Source organism: Akebia trifoliata, chromosome 13, assembly GCF_017979445.1.
Source record: "Akebia trifoliata isolate Shusen 1 chromosome 13, ASM1797944v1, whole genome shotgun sequence".
Lineage (NCBI taxonomy): Eukaryota > Viridiplantae > Streptophyta > Magnoliopsida > Ranunculales > Lardizabalaceae > Akebia > Akebia trifoliata.
Window position 1 is genome coordinate 12,201 of NC_141387.1, and position 17,695 is coordinate 29,895.

At 36.2% G+C, this 17,695-nt stretch overlaps 2 protein-coding genes across 3 annotated transcripts; one reads left to right on the forward strand and one right to left on the reverse strand.

The window, feature by feature from the left end:
• Positions 1–632: 632 nt before the first annotated feature.
• LOC147387006 (uncharacterized) lies at positions 633–6,967 on the reverse strand. 2 transcript variants are annotated; one of them, XM_086421108.1, is made up of 8 exons: positions 6,165–6,967; positions 4,417–4,587; positions 4,112–4,210; positions 3,853–3,954; positions 3,600–3,719; positions 2,669–2,809; positions 1,926–2,264; positions 633–1,067 (listed from the first exon to the last, which is right to left on the reverse strand). In XM_086421108.1, exons 1-8 carry the CDS (start codon positions 6,675–6,677, stop codon positions 774–776), a joined length of 1,779 nt encoding a protein of 592 aa, XP_086277234.1. In that variant the 5' UTR covers positions 6,678–6,967; the 3' UTR covers positions 633–773. The 2 variants fall into 2 exon arrangements, with proteins under 2 accessions (XP_086277234.1, XP_086277235.1); XM_086421109.1 differs by lacking the exon at positions 4,417–4,587.
• A 6,160-nt stretch (positions 6,968–13,127) lies between these two features.
• LOC147387007 (uncharacterized) lies at positions 13,128–16,960 on the forward strand. The gene is made up of 2 exons (XM_086420109.1): positions 13,128–14,347; positions 16,538–16,960. The coding sequence occupies exons 1-2, from the start codon at positions 13,451–13,453 to the stop codon at positions 16,568–16,570; spliced, it is 930 nt and encodes a 309-aa protein (XP_086276235.1). The 5' UTR covers positions 13,128–13,450; the 3' UTR covers positions 16,571–16,960.
• Positions 16,961–17,695: the final 735 nt, after the last annotated feature.

Sequence of the window (17,695 nt, forward strand, 5' to 3'; positions counted from 1 at the left end):
CTTCAAATGTTTCCAGACTTTATTTGAGATGTATCGTAATTTACAATTCCAAATAGTAATATTTACACTCATCAAAAAAATTAATCTCCAATCACCAGAGAAAACAAAAACGTAGAGATGGGATTTTTTACTCCATGATGATCCCATCAATAAAATAAGAGGTATTGGGGGGGGGTTCTACCACTCGTTAGCCCCCTCCGTCCGTTCATGCCCAGAGAAAGCTATTGGTATTCCAAGGGATTCAAACTCTGAACCAACAATGTGGACACACCTTGATCAAACATTTGACTGATGACGTAATCAACCCTGGATGCATGGCTCTTTCTAGGGGAATAGTGGTTACATCTATTTCCTTTTTCTTTTTAAATTTTTCTGATTGTATTTTGCTGTTGAACAGGTACGTACAGGTACAAAATCACCACTTCATAAGGCGACTGGAAAATAAAGCAAAAGGTGAAAGTCGCACAATGCATCAAAAAGTGGTGCCCGTGATTTACAAGCCCATCCCCCGCTCTGTATTGGTGATGGTGCCTCAGCCTGCAAGATGCCCTTATCGGTGGGGTGGGCTGCACATTATTATTATTATTATTATTATTATTATTATTAGTAGAAGTAAGATTAGAAACAGTAAAGGTGGCAAACAAATTTATATGAGCAATAAAAAGCATGGTATATAACGTGAGATTGAAAAATGAAGTGCCTATATACAAAATTCACTAGTTCAAAATAATGAGAGAGGGGAGGTGTGGTGGGGGAATATTGAATGAGAAGACCTAGAGCGAAAGAAAAGCACTACTACAAAGTAGTAGTGCACCTGAACTTATTCTTTGTCGCTGCCTCCACACCTCAAATAAGCTTTCACTCTGATGAATATGGAGATACTCGTCCATGTCAATACACGATTCTTTTTTTCTGCTAGCAACAGAATTAGTGACGTAGCTTCCAGGTTCCCCAAATCTGCTGTCCACGTCACTTCCAGAAACCATCGAAGGGCTGTCAACTCCAGGGCTCCAACTCCCACAGCTGCTGATGAAACAGTTGCTCCTATTGTAGGCACTGCTTGCTCCCTGAAATATGAGTATTATGTATAAAAGAAACAAAGTAAGTTCCTGGTAAGCAGATTAGATAACCAGCCTACATAAGAATACATGAATTGATCCGACTATTATAAATTATATCATGCCACAGAGACAAGTCTCGCTGCACAAAAGAAGTCCACCATACCAAGGTGGAAGTAAGTAAAATGGAAAAGGGCATATACTCGACAGATATTATAAAAATACCGTATACAAGGAAATAAACAAAGGCCATTGATGTTATTTTAAGTTCAAAATGCACTCTCATTGGAAGTGAGGTGACTAAAAATGTCCAGAGAAACTAGAGTAAACAGATAATTGCATGGAATTGCCACTGTCAGCTTCTGCATCAATGGTAGAGGAAGTCGAGCATTTTAATTTTGAAGAAGTCCTACAAAACCTTTTGCCTCTTTAAATGTTGTCTCTCATTTTTGAAAGCCAATTTAAGAGTCCATAAAAATAATTGGTGGGACAGGACACGGGAGAGCTTTTGACAGGCGTTTCAAAATGATAATACCTGTTTCTGATCATTTAAGAATGTGTGTTTACCAAATTTCAAGAGACACAAATTGACATTATGATTTTCCAGCAAGATATTAGTGAATGGATAATTCAAGCTTAGTAGTGATACTAGACATAGGAAGATTTTCATCTCTAAAATCTTAAATGTCATATTTTTTTCCCCATCTCTTCCCCTTCTACACTTTCAACAAATTGCTTACTCGAAGAAGAAAAAAAAAATGCTTACTTAAACAATAGCTTATCTTTCTTCTTTGACAAACGGCTAAATAGAATCAGTATGGTTTCTGAAGGCTATTTTCTCTGAGAGATTGTTTATCAGAAAATTACCTGTACTGCATCACGCAAGTTATCATGTGGTGTCAGTGGAACATCGGCCTTACACTTGCACAATAGAGGAGAACCATCACTACTAGTCTCCCACTGCAACCAAGGCAGCACAACCCCATCCATTTCAGGAACAGAAGTAGATCTTGATGGAATTCTAAAATTTTCTGTTTCCCCACAATTCAGTATGGACTTTTTGGTTCCTCCTAATGTGGAACTTCCATCACTCCTTTCTCCATCAAATGATGAAATATCTGTATCTTCAACATTGGAAATGAAGTCATCAAAGTATTTCTCTGCCTCTTCAGTCAAGCACTTGGACATCCTACTTCGATCATTATTCTGTTAAAAGTATACAACAAAAGAAATTTCCAATCTTAGAAAAGAGAATTTACATAAATGTATTTATCAGAATCTGCAAACTAGTGCAAATGAGTCGAAGGCCTACTTTTGGTGGGGATGATCTCCCCATGGTGGGGAAATCATCTTCACAAAAAATCAGCCACTTCGAAACTTCTAATCTTATCAAATGCAGAATTCAAGCTAGGTGAAAGTGGATGGTGCATAATTGTTCGACTTGTAAACTACTTTTTATATGGCTAGAACATTGGAATGAGTTGATTTTTTTATTGAATTTCAGATAAACGCCTTCCACTTCAGAGAGAGGAACATTGTATGCATTCTATATATATATATATATATAGATAGAGAGAGAGAGAGAGAGAGAGAGAGAGAGAGATGTCCACCTTTCTAGCACGTGATGACTTCTCTGGAACAGCAGTATTCTTTAGATCTGGAAGCAATTCTCTGACAATCTTAGATAGCTCCAGACCACGTTGCTCCTCAGCCACCATTTCAGCTAGAAGATCCTTTTTACGCTTCTCCGACTGAAACATTTAAAATTTTAGAGATATTCACCTATAAGATTCACCAAATATAAAAAAGGCATTATCTGACTCAAAGAGAGGCCAGTAAAAAGGTCCATCTTATTTACAAGACAGTTTCGTATTTTTGAAAGCGTCACTAGAGTTTGAAATGTTTGAGAGGAAAAACTAGGAACAGAAAACCAGAACACATTCCGGGAACTGAAGATCAGATAAAGGTAGTTAGAAAAGGATGTAAAGACACAATCCCAAGACAAATGCGAGATCTAGAGAGAATTGAATGGAAAAATAGGATTTATGCTGACAACTCCAAATTCTTGGGCAAGGCATAGACGATAACAATGAATCGAATAGACAATCAATATTCTGACTCTTACAACACAATCAGATTGTTGCAATCTTCAAATATATGAACTTTCTTCTAGGGAGTTGGCAAATCTATTTGGCATCCAAAAGAATGTCACAGTCAGACGTAGTCATCATTATCCGTTCAAGTAGATTGTTGAAGTAGAAGATCCCCTAAGTGGAATCCATAGGTGATCCCATCTCCCGGCCCAATGTCCGGGGTCATCTATACATTATCGATGAGTGAAAAGTATCAGCAATTTCAGCGTGACAACAGCAGAATAAAATATTGAAATATTTAGAAGTGTGCCACTTTAGGAAGATACTTGTGGAAGTTTTCTCCTCTTTTATTTTGATTAGCATTAATATGAGCTCCTACTATAGTGCTCTACTCTTTTGGCACTCTGAAAGATGAAGGATGAAGGATGAAGGAGGTAGCAATTAACACCTCTTCCAATTTAGCAGCATAGTTCTTTCTGATCATGGCAACATCCTGGAGGATATCTGAATCGTTCGACTGCAAGCAATTACCATTGGCTAAAACAGAATGCTTTTCTTTTCCCATCCCCTGCAGAATAATACCAAAGCCCAACAAATTTCAGGAAACAAACATGGAGATGCACCTGATCTTACACAGGTAAGTCAACTCAAGGAAAAAATCTATGAAGCATATTAATGGTATGCAAAAATCAACTATATACTTGTTCAAGTTCCGTCTTGATCTCTTGAACAGCATGTCTAAGTTCTTTCCGCATGACTTCATACAGTCCAGTCTTCACTCCATCCCCAGTAGGATGGTCTGTCTGAAGGGGTAAAAAGAAACAGTGAAAATTTTGAGAAACATATCAACTCCTTTTCATTGAGATCAAATGTTGAACTTTCAGGATTTATTGACAAGGTCATCACTATTTCCAGTGCAAAAAAAAATTTTAAAAATATAACAATAGTGAAGCGCCAAACCTTTTTCTGTGCATAAACTGCACGTATTGTCCTCTCACTTCCACTTCTATTAGAATGAGCATCTCGTGCTTCATCATCAGTTAATGCAGAAGAGTGGCTCTGAAAGGTTTTAATATGCCTCTTTAACTTTTCTTAAAGCTTCCAAACTCAGAATTAACAGAGGATAAACGCAGATATAAGGATATAAAAAGGATTAACACATCAGATTCTATGCCTCATCCCAAATAAATAATGATAGTCCAGTTTCCTTTAAAAAGGCCAAAATGATCACACCTCGTTAACTATGACAAGTGGAAAATTCTTACCGAGTAGCCATCATTTGACTTCAATAAATCTTTTTGACTCATAGACCTTCTTAATACACGTTGATGGTTTGAACCATTTGGCGTATGCAGTGAAGGCCTCTGGTAGTTCCAACAATTAAGAGTCTTCTCATCGGCATGAGATCTAGACTTGTGAGAATGATATATATCACTCTGCCATTACAAACATAAGGAGTTGGTCTTTTCTCTTATACATATGAAACAAATCAAGAAAATGAACAAGTAGGAAATAGAAAGCAACCATCATTCTAAAGCTATATTTTAGACTTGTGAACATATATCCGACAACAACATTTACTTTGGAATGTATGGAATTACCAAATTATATGATCCTAACAATCAGATTTGAAAACATTTGTTTTGGAACCTCTGCCATTTTATCAGATGTTTTGATATTTGCACTCAAAAGCATGAGTAAAGTTTATGGTTCCAGTCAGGTTGATTTTAGCCAAGGACATCTACCACATGAGACACATTATTGCCACCCCTTAGTAGGTGGAACATGGTAGAGCACAAGCATGTAGAACAAATGATTGGATATACTCACATCCCAACATTCCTATTTTTTCATGCCATGGTGTTTTTAAAATAATTCATTTCACATGCCATCCTTCTGAAGCATCTATTCTAATCTCTCTCTTTTCCCAATCTTAAGACTGTCTAAGCTATGATTATCGATTGTATATTTTCCTCTTTTAGAGTAGTTGGCTGGTTAACATGGTATCAGATTGCAAGGTTCATGTAGGTCACAAGTTCGATTCTTTCCACTCTTATGGGTGAGGGGTAGTATCCCTCCTATTTCATGACATTGCCTATTCTTATGCTTAGGTTTAATCTTCTTGAAGTCCAAATCTTACAATCTTTGCATGATAAGATTTCCTTCCCTATAAAAAGAAAAGGTCCATACGACTTCTACTGAACACACCCTTGAAGAACACCAGTTGTTGATATCTCTTTCCGATGGGTTGGTATTAGATCATATTCATGGAATCATGGAATCGGTATTAACTTGTGAGCATTTCAAATATCAGAACTTTTTAATAGGCACTTATCTCTCCATGTATTTCAAAGATAAAAATGTGTATTCTTTGGAAGGAAAGAAAATTGTTACAAAATAAGGGGAATTGCATTGGTTACAATTTTTACAATTGAAAAATTGCAAATTGTCTCATGTCAACAGACTAAGTCCTTGGTTGGAAAGCTTTTCTTAAAAATGGGAATCCTGGCAAGAATATGACTAAGCCCATAACCAAGATCCCCCATTTTCTTCTTATCCTCCTCCTTTCTGATTTACATATCTGGAAAAAGGGTCTCATCTGATCCGAGATAGCAAGTCATCTCAGTCCCATTCATGAACAAGAAAAGAAGCAAACTGAGATTTAAAACCATGTATATTACTGGAAAACTGCATCCTTCCATTACTCATTTTTCATTCTCCGGTAGAATTTATCACTCAAAAAGCATAAAAACAAATTTATGTTCTTAGTGATCTTACAAACAAAAAGGTTAGTGAAAGAGGAAAAGTATTATTTCATCTTCATACAGGTTTTTTTTTTTTGATAAATATATTCATTTCTCAATCAATGATTTTGATTGTCAAAATTTAACCATAACTCTCTATATTATATCTAATCTAATATATCAGTAAAGGGAACTCAATTTGCTAAAACAATAATAACAAAGGAATCAAAATCCCAAAAATTTCAAACAGCAAGAAAAGGCAAAGCTACCTCTGCATCTCTAAACTGATATCGTGCAACCGAGACGGAGCGCCTTCTCCTCGAATTATTGTCGGAACCACCCTTACCTCCTTCTGAACTATTATTACTAATAATGTCCTTGGCATCACCTACTCGGCTATGTTGCCTCGACACCGACCTCCCCCGCCTTAGAGACGAGCCACCCTCCAACGAACCAGCAGTCAAAGGGCTAATGCCAGAACTACGTCGTGCCGTCGACAGGACTCTCTCGCTCTCTCTCGTCTCCGAATCTTTCGAAGGAAAGAACTCATTAGCGAGATCATCGAGGCTGATTTCGGGGAACCCCGATCCTCTTACTGTATTCACGAACCTGCCCCTCGATGCCGGAATCTGGTCGGTGTCTGTGGGCAGTAAGCGGTGGGAAAACCGACTCAGACTCCTAGACCGGCGATGAAGCCCAGTTCGATTGGAAGTATCATCGGGGTTCGAAGGGGACCCGACGGACGATCTCTTCGTCGTTGATTTGAATGCCGAAGTTGCCATATTGGAGAAAGAAAGAAGACCAAGTGAAGAAATTAGGGTACAATTACAACAAGATTCAGTATTTCAAATTCAAATTTTTTCAAAAAAATGTGGATTTGAAATCGCCATGTCAGTTTGAATCTAAGTTTGAGAGGTTTTGTTTCTATGGGATTTTCAAGAAGAAGCGGGACGACACGAGGAGGCGAGAGATGAGAACTGGTCTTACACTCTCATTTCTAAATTACAAAACTTTGGCGGATGAAAATTAAATAAAGGCAGCGAGAAGATTGGCGGAGAATCCAAATTTTGCTTTTCTTTTTTTCTTCTATATGTATTATGTACTTCGTGTGTGCCAACAACTTATTGGAGTTAGTATCCTGTGCTTTTGGGAGTCGGATAGCTAGCTTACTATTTCTACTCATACTCTTGACCCTAAAATCAGCCTCATCCACGGTCCAATTTGAATTTTTTATCCTTGTTGGAGCAAACTTAATATAGAAAATTAATTTATAGACCCTGTGAGAGGGAATTCTTTTTTAAATACTACCTAAGTTTTGGTTACTATTTTTAATATACTTTTTATATTTAAATCATCCCTCAATCTCATCACCCCTTATAATATTTTTTTGGAGTACCCATTTTCTCATCTTCTTCACATGCTTGGTTTTTTAATTGGGATTACAAATTTTTTTTTATGGTGAATGACAAATGAAAAATGATATACTCCTAATTTTGAATATTTAAATGTATATTTTCAATCTACTTTGAAGATTTGTGATAAAAAATGACGCACGAAATTGAGATTTTTAATTTTTTTGTGGTGACATTTGATTTGAGCGTTGATGTATGCATTTTGAGTATTTTGATAAGATCTATTTAGTGTCGATGTCAAAAGAAGGAAATAAATCTTAATCATATTTGCAATGTCGAGTTAAAAAAAAAAAAAAAATTTGTTAAGTGAAAATTTATTAATTGGAGAAAAATATACATTAAATAATATATATAAATAGGGTCCCGTTCAACACCCTATGCTTTACCCTACGTGTTTTGTCCTACATGAGTTAGAAGTTTTGGAATAAGCTGATTTTTGGTGAGGATGATCTCTATGGTGAGGAGATCATCCTCACCAAAAATCAGCCCATTCCAAAACTTCTAATCCCATCAAAAATGATTTACAAAAAATGGACGGTCCACGATTTTTCAACTTGTAAACATGGAGTTAGAAATTTCGGAATAAGTTGATTTTGGTGAGGAAGATCTTCTAACCGTAGAGATCATCCTCACCAAAAATAGCCCATTCCAAAACTTCTAAGCCATGTAGGACAAAACATGTTGGGCAAATTGTTAGGTAAATGGTAGGGTGTTGAACATTTCCCATATATATATATATATATATATATGGGGGGAAATGTTCAGCACCCTAAGTTTTACCACACACTTTAACAAACATTTTTTGTCCTACATGGGTTAAAAGTATTGGAATGAGCTGATTTTTGGTGAGGATGATCTCTATAATTAGAAGATCATCCTCCCCAAAAATCAGCCCATTCCGAAATGTTTAGCCCCATGTTTACACGTTGAAAAATCGTGGACCGTCCATTTTTTATAAATCAATTTTGATGAGGTTAGAAGTTTTGGAATGAGCTGATTTTTGGTGAGGATGATCTCCTCACCATCCTCACCAAAAATCAGCTCATTCCAAAACTTCTAACCCATGTAAGACAAAACGCGTTTGTTAAAGTGTGTGGTAAAACTAAGGGTGGCGAACGGGACCCATATATGGGTCGGTTCCGTATACACTTTTCTATACTCATATCTCCACAACTGATTTGGAGCGTTGGATTAAACGAAAATCAACAGATGAGATTGAAATCTATTTTTCATATATTTTTTATTACACCCTCCTTTAAAAATAATCTATTTAGTGTCACATCCCTCAATCCTTATAACCCAAAACAAAACAAAGAATATGTCTCTAAGGAAAACGCTGTGAAGAGGAGTCAGATTAGTTCATCGTCTTCAGCTTCATCTCTTAAATAGATTTCTCTCTCTCTCACCCAACAACAGGCAAAAAGAACTCAAAAACTTTTTCCTCACAAACATCTCTTCCCATAGCAACTGGTAATTGAATGAGAATGTGTGGTTAACATTTGACAAACAGAATATAACCAATAATAATACTTTGTTTTTTTTTTTTTTTGGTTGAGTACAGAACACTAATAAATTTAGAAAGAAGAAAGAAGAAGAAGAAGTCAAGTTCAAGTAAAATGTCGTTCTCCATATCAAGACATTTCACTTGTTCAATTATCTGCAAAGACAATAATCACACTCTTGAGGCTCAACATATCCATCGAGCAGCAACAATTGCGGACAAATCTGCAAGGTTCACATCACTTCATCCGAACTTCGGGTACGTGATTGCAACGGGCACAAATGTGATTGGAGAAGGATTTCTTTATGCCCAAGGGACTAAATGTGCGGAATTGCAAGTTGTCGAGGCTGTTGGAGAGAGTAGGGCGAGTCACCATCTGAATGCAAGATAGGTCACTGAGAGAGAGGGAGTTGAGTTAGTCACTGTAGATTAGAGAAAGATGGAAGGTTTATCGCCTGAGAGATGAACTTGAGAAAGAATCCGTGAACGACGACTTCAAAATCTATCGTTCTTCTAGTAGAGAAACGAAGAAGATGAAGTGTAGCTGTGACCTTCGTTTCCAACAGAGAAACGAAGAAGACGAAGTTGAGAGATGAGGGATTGAATGCTTTAAAATTTTCTTCTTACCAGCAGCGGAACGAAGAAGACAAAGTTGAGAGAAGAGGATCTGTAAAATGAAAAACGAGCGAGGAGAATCTGGAGTCGCCCAAATCTACAGAAAAATGAAGAAGACGAAGCTGATTTCTTTTATGGGGAGGGATCACTAATTTTTAAATTTTCATTTCTAAACAAACTATTGTAAGTGTAAAATAGATCTCGACTGTAGATCTGCTTTTAATCTGATGGCACAGTGGATTTGTAGAGATGTGAGTCTATTTGTTTGTACACGGAACGCGATATATATATATATATCAAGAACGTTAAAGATTACCTTCAAGCAATGAATAGAACAATTTAACAAAAAATCAATCATCACAGCTTCTGTACCAAATCCAACGATCCAACTCATCAAGTTCAAGATAGAGGTTCCATTCTCAATCTCCCAATCATTCAATCTTTTTCTTAGAAAAAGTCTCAAGACTCGCCCTTCTCATTAGGAACCAATAAAGAAGAAACAAGCATTTGCTTCCTCATGGACAACGTGCATAGGCTAGAAAAAAAAATTGTAAGGGGGTTTTATCGTACCAACAATCCTCCCAAAAGTGAATACGGTCACATCTCCCCACCTCATATTGAATGTGTTCCACCATGGTGCCTCCTAGATTAGAAATACATCTCTGAGTCTACTCAACTTTCACTCCCAACCCAACGAATCCTCCACAAACTCTGCAGCAATTATTTTTTTCCATAATTCCTCTTTTTTAATTCCAAAATGCCAACACCACTTACTCAACAATGCTCTATTCGCGGACCTAAACCTCATAATCCCAAAACCACCCAACTTTCTAGGCCAACACACCAACTTCTAATTTATTAGATGGAATTTGCGATTCCCAACTTTATCATTCTATAAAAGATCTCTTACCAACCTTTTAAATTGAGATTCAATTTTCTTGGAATCGAAAACAACAGTAAAAAAGTGTGTTGGAATGCTAGACAAAGTGTTCCTAATTAGTGTTAATTTTCCACTTTTAAAAATACATTTGACTTTCCATGAGTTGAACCTCTTTCAAACCCTCTCAACCTTAGGCTCCCACATTGATGAAGATCTGTAAGTTGCTCACAATGGGAGGCCCAAGTAAGAGCTGGGTAGAGAACTAATTTGACACCCCAAAAACTTTGCCCAAGCCTCTATGTTAGAAACCTCTCGTACAACACATATCTTATTCTTTCTCAAATTAATAAGAAAGCCTGAGATTGTTTCAAACCAAAACAAAAGGTCCCTGAAAAAACATACCAGACTCATGGGTGCATCCAAGAAACTAAAGTATTGTCTGCGAACTGAAGATGAGATAATTTTGGCCCTTCTTTAGAGACTTTCAATATTGACAATGCCACCACCAAAGTGGCTCTTGAGAACATTATACCCGAGACTTTTCTACAATGTTGAAAAGGAAAAGGGAAAGCAAGTCAACGAGGTTTTTCCTCAAGATTAATAATTTAAGTATCTAGTTCAATATTTTTTTATTGCCAGATGAATATGAGATTCTAATGTCATTGTTGTGTTTTGTGGAAATATAGTGACTTATGTGTTAAGGCATTAGTAATCGAATTGAAACCAACCTGTTGTATTGAATTATTTTTGCCAATTACGCCATGTTTGTGGATTGCTCACCTATTTGACCAATTGAATATTCTCATATTCCTCAAGTGATTTTCAACTCCGACCAAAGTTTGGGGGTTTGTAGATCCATTATTTCTTTCTTTTTTCCTCTTTGAAGTTCAATCCATAAGCTTTACAAATGAAAAATGTACGAATTCCCTCTAAGAATCCTAACGTTTTTTTTGCTTGTTTGTTTGTTTGTTCATCCAATTTCTAGAGGATAGAGGTTAAAGAATCCCTCTTTCTGCCTGTATACTGGTATTCTTAATCAGGGGATGAAAAATATTGACTAGAAAATGTGTTTTGCTGAAAATGATAAAATTATTCTTGAAAACTTAGCTAGATGAATAGTTAGTTGATCTTTTATCTATCAAGTATTTTTTTTTAAATGCAGATATAAATCTATATTTAAAATATTAAAACATATAACAAAAGTTTAAAAATATTATTTATCACATTGATAGGCTTCCTAAGCATTCTAAAATAAATACCTCAAAAAACAATATTGTTTTACATGATTATATTTTATAAGCAATTTAATTAATTTTAAAATAATATATCCTATTACTAACACTTAAAAACTAAGGGCTATCTCCAAAAAATTTATGAAACACATTTTCATGTTTCCTTACTAGCAGAAAAATTTCATGACTACATCTTCAACAGAGGTGACACACAATTTAAGAATTTTTAAAATTTAGATAATTTATTTTTCACAGTTGACTTTTAAATTCAAATTTAAGAGTTCAATGACTGTCCATTTTCAAAATCTTGGATCAAGGACATACCATCAAGGTTGGGAGGATTGTTGGTGCGAATTTCCTTCCCTTTTCGCGTTATCTTAAAAAAAGGGGATTGCAATCTCATCTTTTATAATTGGAGAAAGGAGCGAGTTAGCTTGAGATTTTAGTTTTTGAAGGGATTTCAATGATTGGGAGGGGGAGGAACTTGGTGCGTTATTGAGGTGCTTGATGAGGTAACTTTTGACTTCAATGATCAGGATAGTAGGATTTGGGGCGGGGGCAAGAACGAGGTCTTTTTTGTGAGCTCGTTTTATTCTTCCTTACATACTCATAATCCAACTTCCTTCTCTGCCTCTGCTATTTGAGGACTTGAAGTGCATTTTATGATCTCTTCTTTTGTGTGGTTAGCAGTGTTGGAAAGACTTCCTACAATGTACCAGCTACGTAGAAGAGGTTTTATATTCTCAAAATTTTGTTGTATGTGTAAAAAGGATGGAGAGTCTACCCAATCATGAGCTGTTGAATTGCTATCTTGCAAAACAAATTTGGTATGGTGGGTTATTTTTTGAACACTATTCATTCACTTCTCGAATCTTTGACTGTATTAGGGGATCTCATTTTCAAGAATGACGCCCTTATTGTAGAGCTTAACATCCTTTGCCATTTGTTGGGATTTGTGGAAGGAACGTAACAAATACATTTTGAAGGAAATGAACTCAATGGTCAAGATTTAATCTTCTACATCTTATCATTCATATTCTTCTGGGGAAAATGTGTTCAAGATTTATAGAAGAGTATTTTTTGAAGATTTTCTAGCAAGATGTGGTCGTGTTTGAAGCCTAACAATGGATTAGTCCTTTGTTGTTTTCTTATATATTTTTTTTCTTGGAAGTTCATCCCAAACACCTTGTACTTTCTTTAATAAATCCTTTTGCTTATAAAAAAAAAAAAAGAAACTATATGATTTTCAAGAGGAGACCGAGGTTAAGGCAATGCCATTGGTTTGTAGACATGGAGTGTCTCAAATATAAACCAAATCACGAAAGGTTGTTTGAAAAAAGAAAAATGCTAGAATGACACAAAGTACGTATTGCGATTCTCACAAGTCTGATGTGGTATGTGCACATAACTATAGATGTGTTTCCTCGTGATATGAGTAAAAATCATCTACGGTTATGTATGCATGTCCACGTCAGAATTGTGAGACCGAGGCCAAGACAACGTCATCAGTTTGTAGACATGGAGCTTTTGGAATATAAATCAAATCATGAAGGGTTTTTTGAAAAAAAAAAGTACTGGAATGACATAAAGTACTTACTATGATTCTCACAAGTCAGACATAGGATGTGCATATAATCATAGATGTGTTTCCTTGTGACATGAATATAAATCATGTACGATTATGCATACATCTCCATGTCAGAATTGTGAGATTCACAGTAAATCCTGTGTCACCCCAGCACGACTCTTGAAAAATAATTGAACTCTTTTTAAGTTTCATTAAGAGAGGTGATGGTGGTGATTGGTGAGACTCGAAAATCGAGAGACTATTCAGTTTTTATTCCTTGAAAACAATCCCTAGTGAAACTATTTAACAGGTAAAAGATGGGTTAGGATTTTAGAGGCACGAGTCATCATGGAAGAAGAGGTGAAGGACCCCTTTGAGTTCATCTGCCAGAAATGTAAGATTTCGTCCTCTCAAGAAGATGATCTCTTACACAACATCGGCTTTGCCCGCAGATCATCATCACATAATTCTGCCAGAATCACTGTAAGCTCCATCCAAGATGAACGAGGAAAAGTTTCTTCGAGCTCACACCATCCCCCCACCCAGAAATCTCCAGCCAAAACCAATGTCCAACAGATTGATCCCTTTGAGTTCATCTCTAAGCAATGTAATATTTCCTCTTCTCAAGAGGATGATCTCCAACACAACATCCTCTTTGCCCGCGAATCATCATCAGTTAATTCTGCTAGAATCACTGTAAGCTCCATCCAAGATGAACGAGGAAAAGTTGCTTCGAGCTCGCACCATCCCCTCCATGTTCCACCTAGCCAGAAATCTCCAGCCAAAATCAATGACCCACAGATGGACCCCTTTGAATTCCTCTGTAAGCAATGTAATATTTCGTCTTCTCAAGAAGATGATCTCCAACACAACATCCTCTTTGCCCGCGAATCACCACCAGTTAATTCTGCTAGAATCACTGTAAGCTCTGTCCAAGATGAACGAGGAAAAGTTGCTTCGCGTTCGGATGAGGCACCACAGCATCCCTCCATCCGGAAATCTCCAGCCAAAATCAATGTCCTACAATCTCCTCCTCCTCCTCCTCAGGCCCCAAAAGAGGTCTTAGTGTTTCCACCGCGAGGACCATCTTTAGCTTCGTCATCAAACCTCAAAGAACCAGAAGATCAAAACCTAGGGGATGTTGATATTTTGGAAATATTTGAACGAAAAGGCATTATCTTCCCTCGGCCTCGGTGGTGGCGACCTGAGGGTTATGAACCTTATGGTAATGGTAAGGAAGATAAGGTATATTTCATTTGCTCTAAACCTTTTTTTCTTTCTTGTTAATAATCAATTTAGTTTAGTCCCCAAAAACTTCAATAATAAAAAAGAAGGTAATTTATATTTTAGACACACTCCTCCATGTTTTGGTGAATATTTGAGTTGATACACAAGTTTTCAAACTGAAGACATACCCTTTCACTGTTGTCTTTACAGGGACATACACGGACATCAAATGATTGAAATACTCCCATTGTCAATCTTGCTGAAAAACCTTAGTTTTATTTTCCCCCAAATCCACCATCTTTTATTTCGATCTTTAGGTTAAAAACTTTGATTATATAGTAATAGTTTGATTCTTCATCGTTGTAGTTAATAGGAATAGGAGAATATTGAAAATAGAATATGTTTCTTTGTTTCACTTTTCACAAAAGAAAAAAAAAAGACTAGTAATTAGTTGTGAAACATTCATTAGAAAAAATCCTCCTCTTGTAGCTAATCATCTATAGAAAAAAAAATTGATAAGCTCAACGTAAGGGCATAAAAAGAAATAATTTTTCATGTCTTAACAAGGAGCGAATTGATGCAATATAATATCAGCTCATGTCCTAACATAAAGGTTTTACAACTCTCCTACGTACAAATGGAAGAATTTATGGATCTCCTTAACACCTATTGTCAGTGTTAGTGATTGAGTAATCACACACAAATGGGGTGGGTGTGTGTGTGTTGGGGGGGGGGGGGTTAATTTGGTTAGAGATTGAAGATGTGTGTACTTCAGTTCTTTTTTGTTTGTCTCTCATAGAAGACCACGGTCAAGGGATATGATGGTTTTCAATCTCGGAAAATCATCTCGCCTTGTTCATAAACATTACCGATATGACTCTTGGCCGCGACGACACCATTTTTGCAGATCCATGAACCACAAAGAAATGTAAGAATAAGAGGAAGAGGCATAAAGAAGAATTGGGGAGGGAAAGGGGTAACTCGTTTATTGATAGTTGGTTTCTTAACTAGTGGAAATTATGTAACTTAATTTGTAGTATTGATTTGCAATTTAACAAATTAGGATAAGGATTAGTCTCATTAAAGTGTGCTGATTTCAAGATGTCCCACACTTTCAGATTTTAGTAGAGGTTGTTATATTACAAGTCCAATATACTATGACTATACACCATTTAGAAAAAGTTTTTCCTTTTATTTCAAGTTTTTTAGGTCGGTAAAAAAAAAAAAAAAAACCTAAAACCACGGTAGTAGTACCCTGGACCTCTAGGAACTTAAAGGGTAAATTTAAGAAGCTGATCCAGGTTTCGGTGAAAAATAGAGATACCTCCTGTGTTTTCAAACTGATGACATACCCCTAGACCTGTTCTTGCACGAGACTAACATAAAACTTTCAAAAGGCCCTCATCTTCAACTTCACGCCTTCCCTTGGATTTTTCCCCCCAAACCCGTTGTCTTCAACTTCTAAAGTAATTATGTTTTTTTTCCCCTGTAAAACCTATTGAACCTCTCCAAGTTTGTCTTCAATCCATCATTTTCAACTGGGAAATGCTAGCTTCAACCCACGGGTCGAGGCTTTCCATCAATATAGCCGTAGTGGGATGTTAAGTATTCTCGAGAAATACATATCCCTAGGAAATGTGTGTGAATCCCTAGAAGATTGAAACTGATTCTAAGAAATCTGCATTTTCCTCAAATCCCAACGGCCATGTTGATGGAGAAGTCCTTTTCAATCTCTTGGCAAAAACACCTGATTTTTCTTCCCAGAAACTTATTGACTTCAACCTATCTATCTTGTTCTTGAGGTTCGATGGTTGCAGAGAGATCTTTAGGCTAAAGATGAGGGTAACATTTTTATCTTAGAAGTTGAAGACTTGGTTTTTGGCAAAGGTTGAAGATGAAGTTATTTCAGTCATTTTTCATTAGCATCTCACGCACGGCCAAAGTCAAGGGTATGTAATCAATTTGGAAATATAGTGATATATCTAATTTTCACCAAAACCTGGAGGGGTTCTTCAAAATTACCCAACCTTAAATGTAATAATTTCACTTATGGTGTGATTTTATGACAAGATGATGTGTAATCATGGTATTAGGTTTGACAATATCACAGCTCTAAAACTATGGTAGATTCTAATGGCTATGGAGTAATGTATTTTTACATTCCAATAGAGTTAGATCATTAATGATGAAGTGTTTTTTTGCTGCAAGGATCCGAAGCCGAAGAGGGACAAAAAGAGCTAAAAGAAATGGCGAAGGAATATCAGAAAGATGAAGCAGGTGGATCATCTTTTGCCTTTTGGTTGGTTCTTTCTTTCATTTCAGGAAGTTGAAGTGAAGAGAAGACACTATCCTAACCGAAAGAAGAGAATATAAGATTTTGTACATCTCCTGGTGAGGGTTGTAGCTTTGTTTCTATTTTGGTTTGACAATCTGATTGTACACAAGTTTGATCTGAAGCAACTAACAGTCATTTTGGTCTGATAATGTTGACTTTTTTGTTTTTTTGATGTAAATTGAAGTATGGATTGCTATCTGATGTATTGAATGGAAGAAAATATGAAGATACAATCCCTTATTCCTGTTGTTAGTGATGAAGTATGTTCTCCCATTTGTTGAATTTCCATTTTGATATCTTTGTGCCTTGTTTCGATTTTTGTTTACACTGCAATCACGGTAATAAGATTTGAGGCATCATTGCACTCAATGACAGATTTCTTGGAACATTGTTTGCTTCCATCCCATTGCTCTTTTTGTTGTTGTTTCATAAAAGAGTATTTCTCTTTGTTATAATTACATCCAAAGTGTTAACCATGGAAAAATTCTACCTTCCTTTGATGGACAAGTAAGTAAAAAAAGGATTTACTAATCCTCTACCTATATAAAAATCAAATTGAATCATCCATTTTTCGTTTGCCCATTTTTTGTCATTTTCGGAATCATTTAGTGTTTGCCACATCGGCCATACATAATTTTGCCAGCTCGTGACGCATCGGTTACAATTTACAAACAAAACAATTCATCTTTGGACGGTTTCTATTTTCAGCTCTTTTCTTATTCTTTTACTAAATATTTTTTACATTTGAGCACTGAAGTCAGTTCCTCTTCCCTTCAAAAAAAGAAGAAAAGATACCTATTCTTTACCAAGCAGGTGTTCTCTCTTTTCCTCTATCCATATCTCTTATTTTTCTTATTTTGGATGTTGATGATTGTTAAATGTATGGATTCTTTTGTGGGGGTTATTTGTTTTCTCAAATGAATCTCGTGTTGATGATTATTAGATATATGGGTTTTTTTTTGGAAAAATATTTTAACAAACCCTAGGTTTCCGTTCAACTGCTATTAAATTATGTGTTTATTATCATTTCT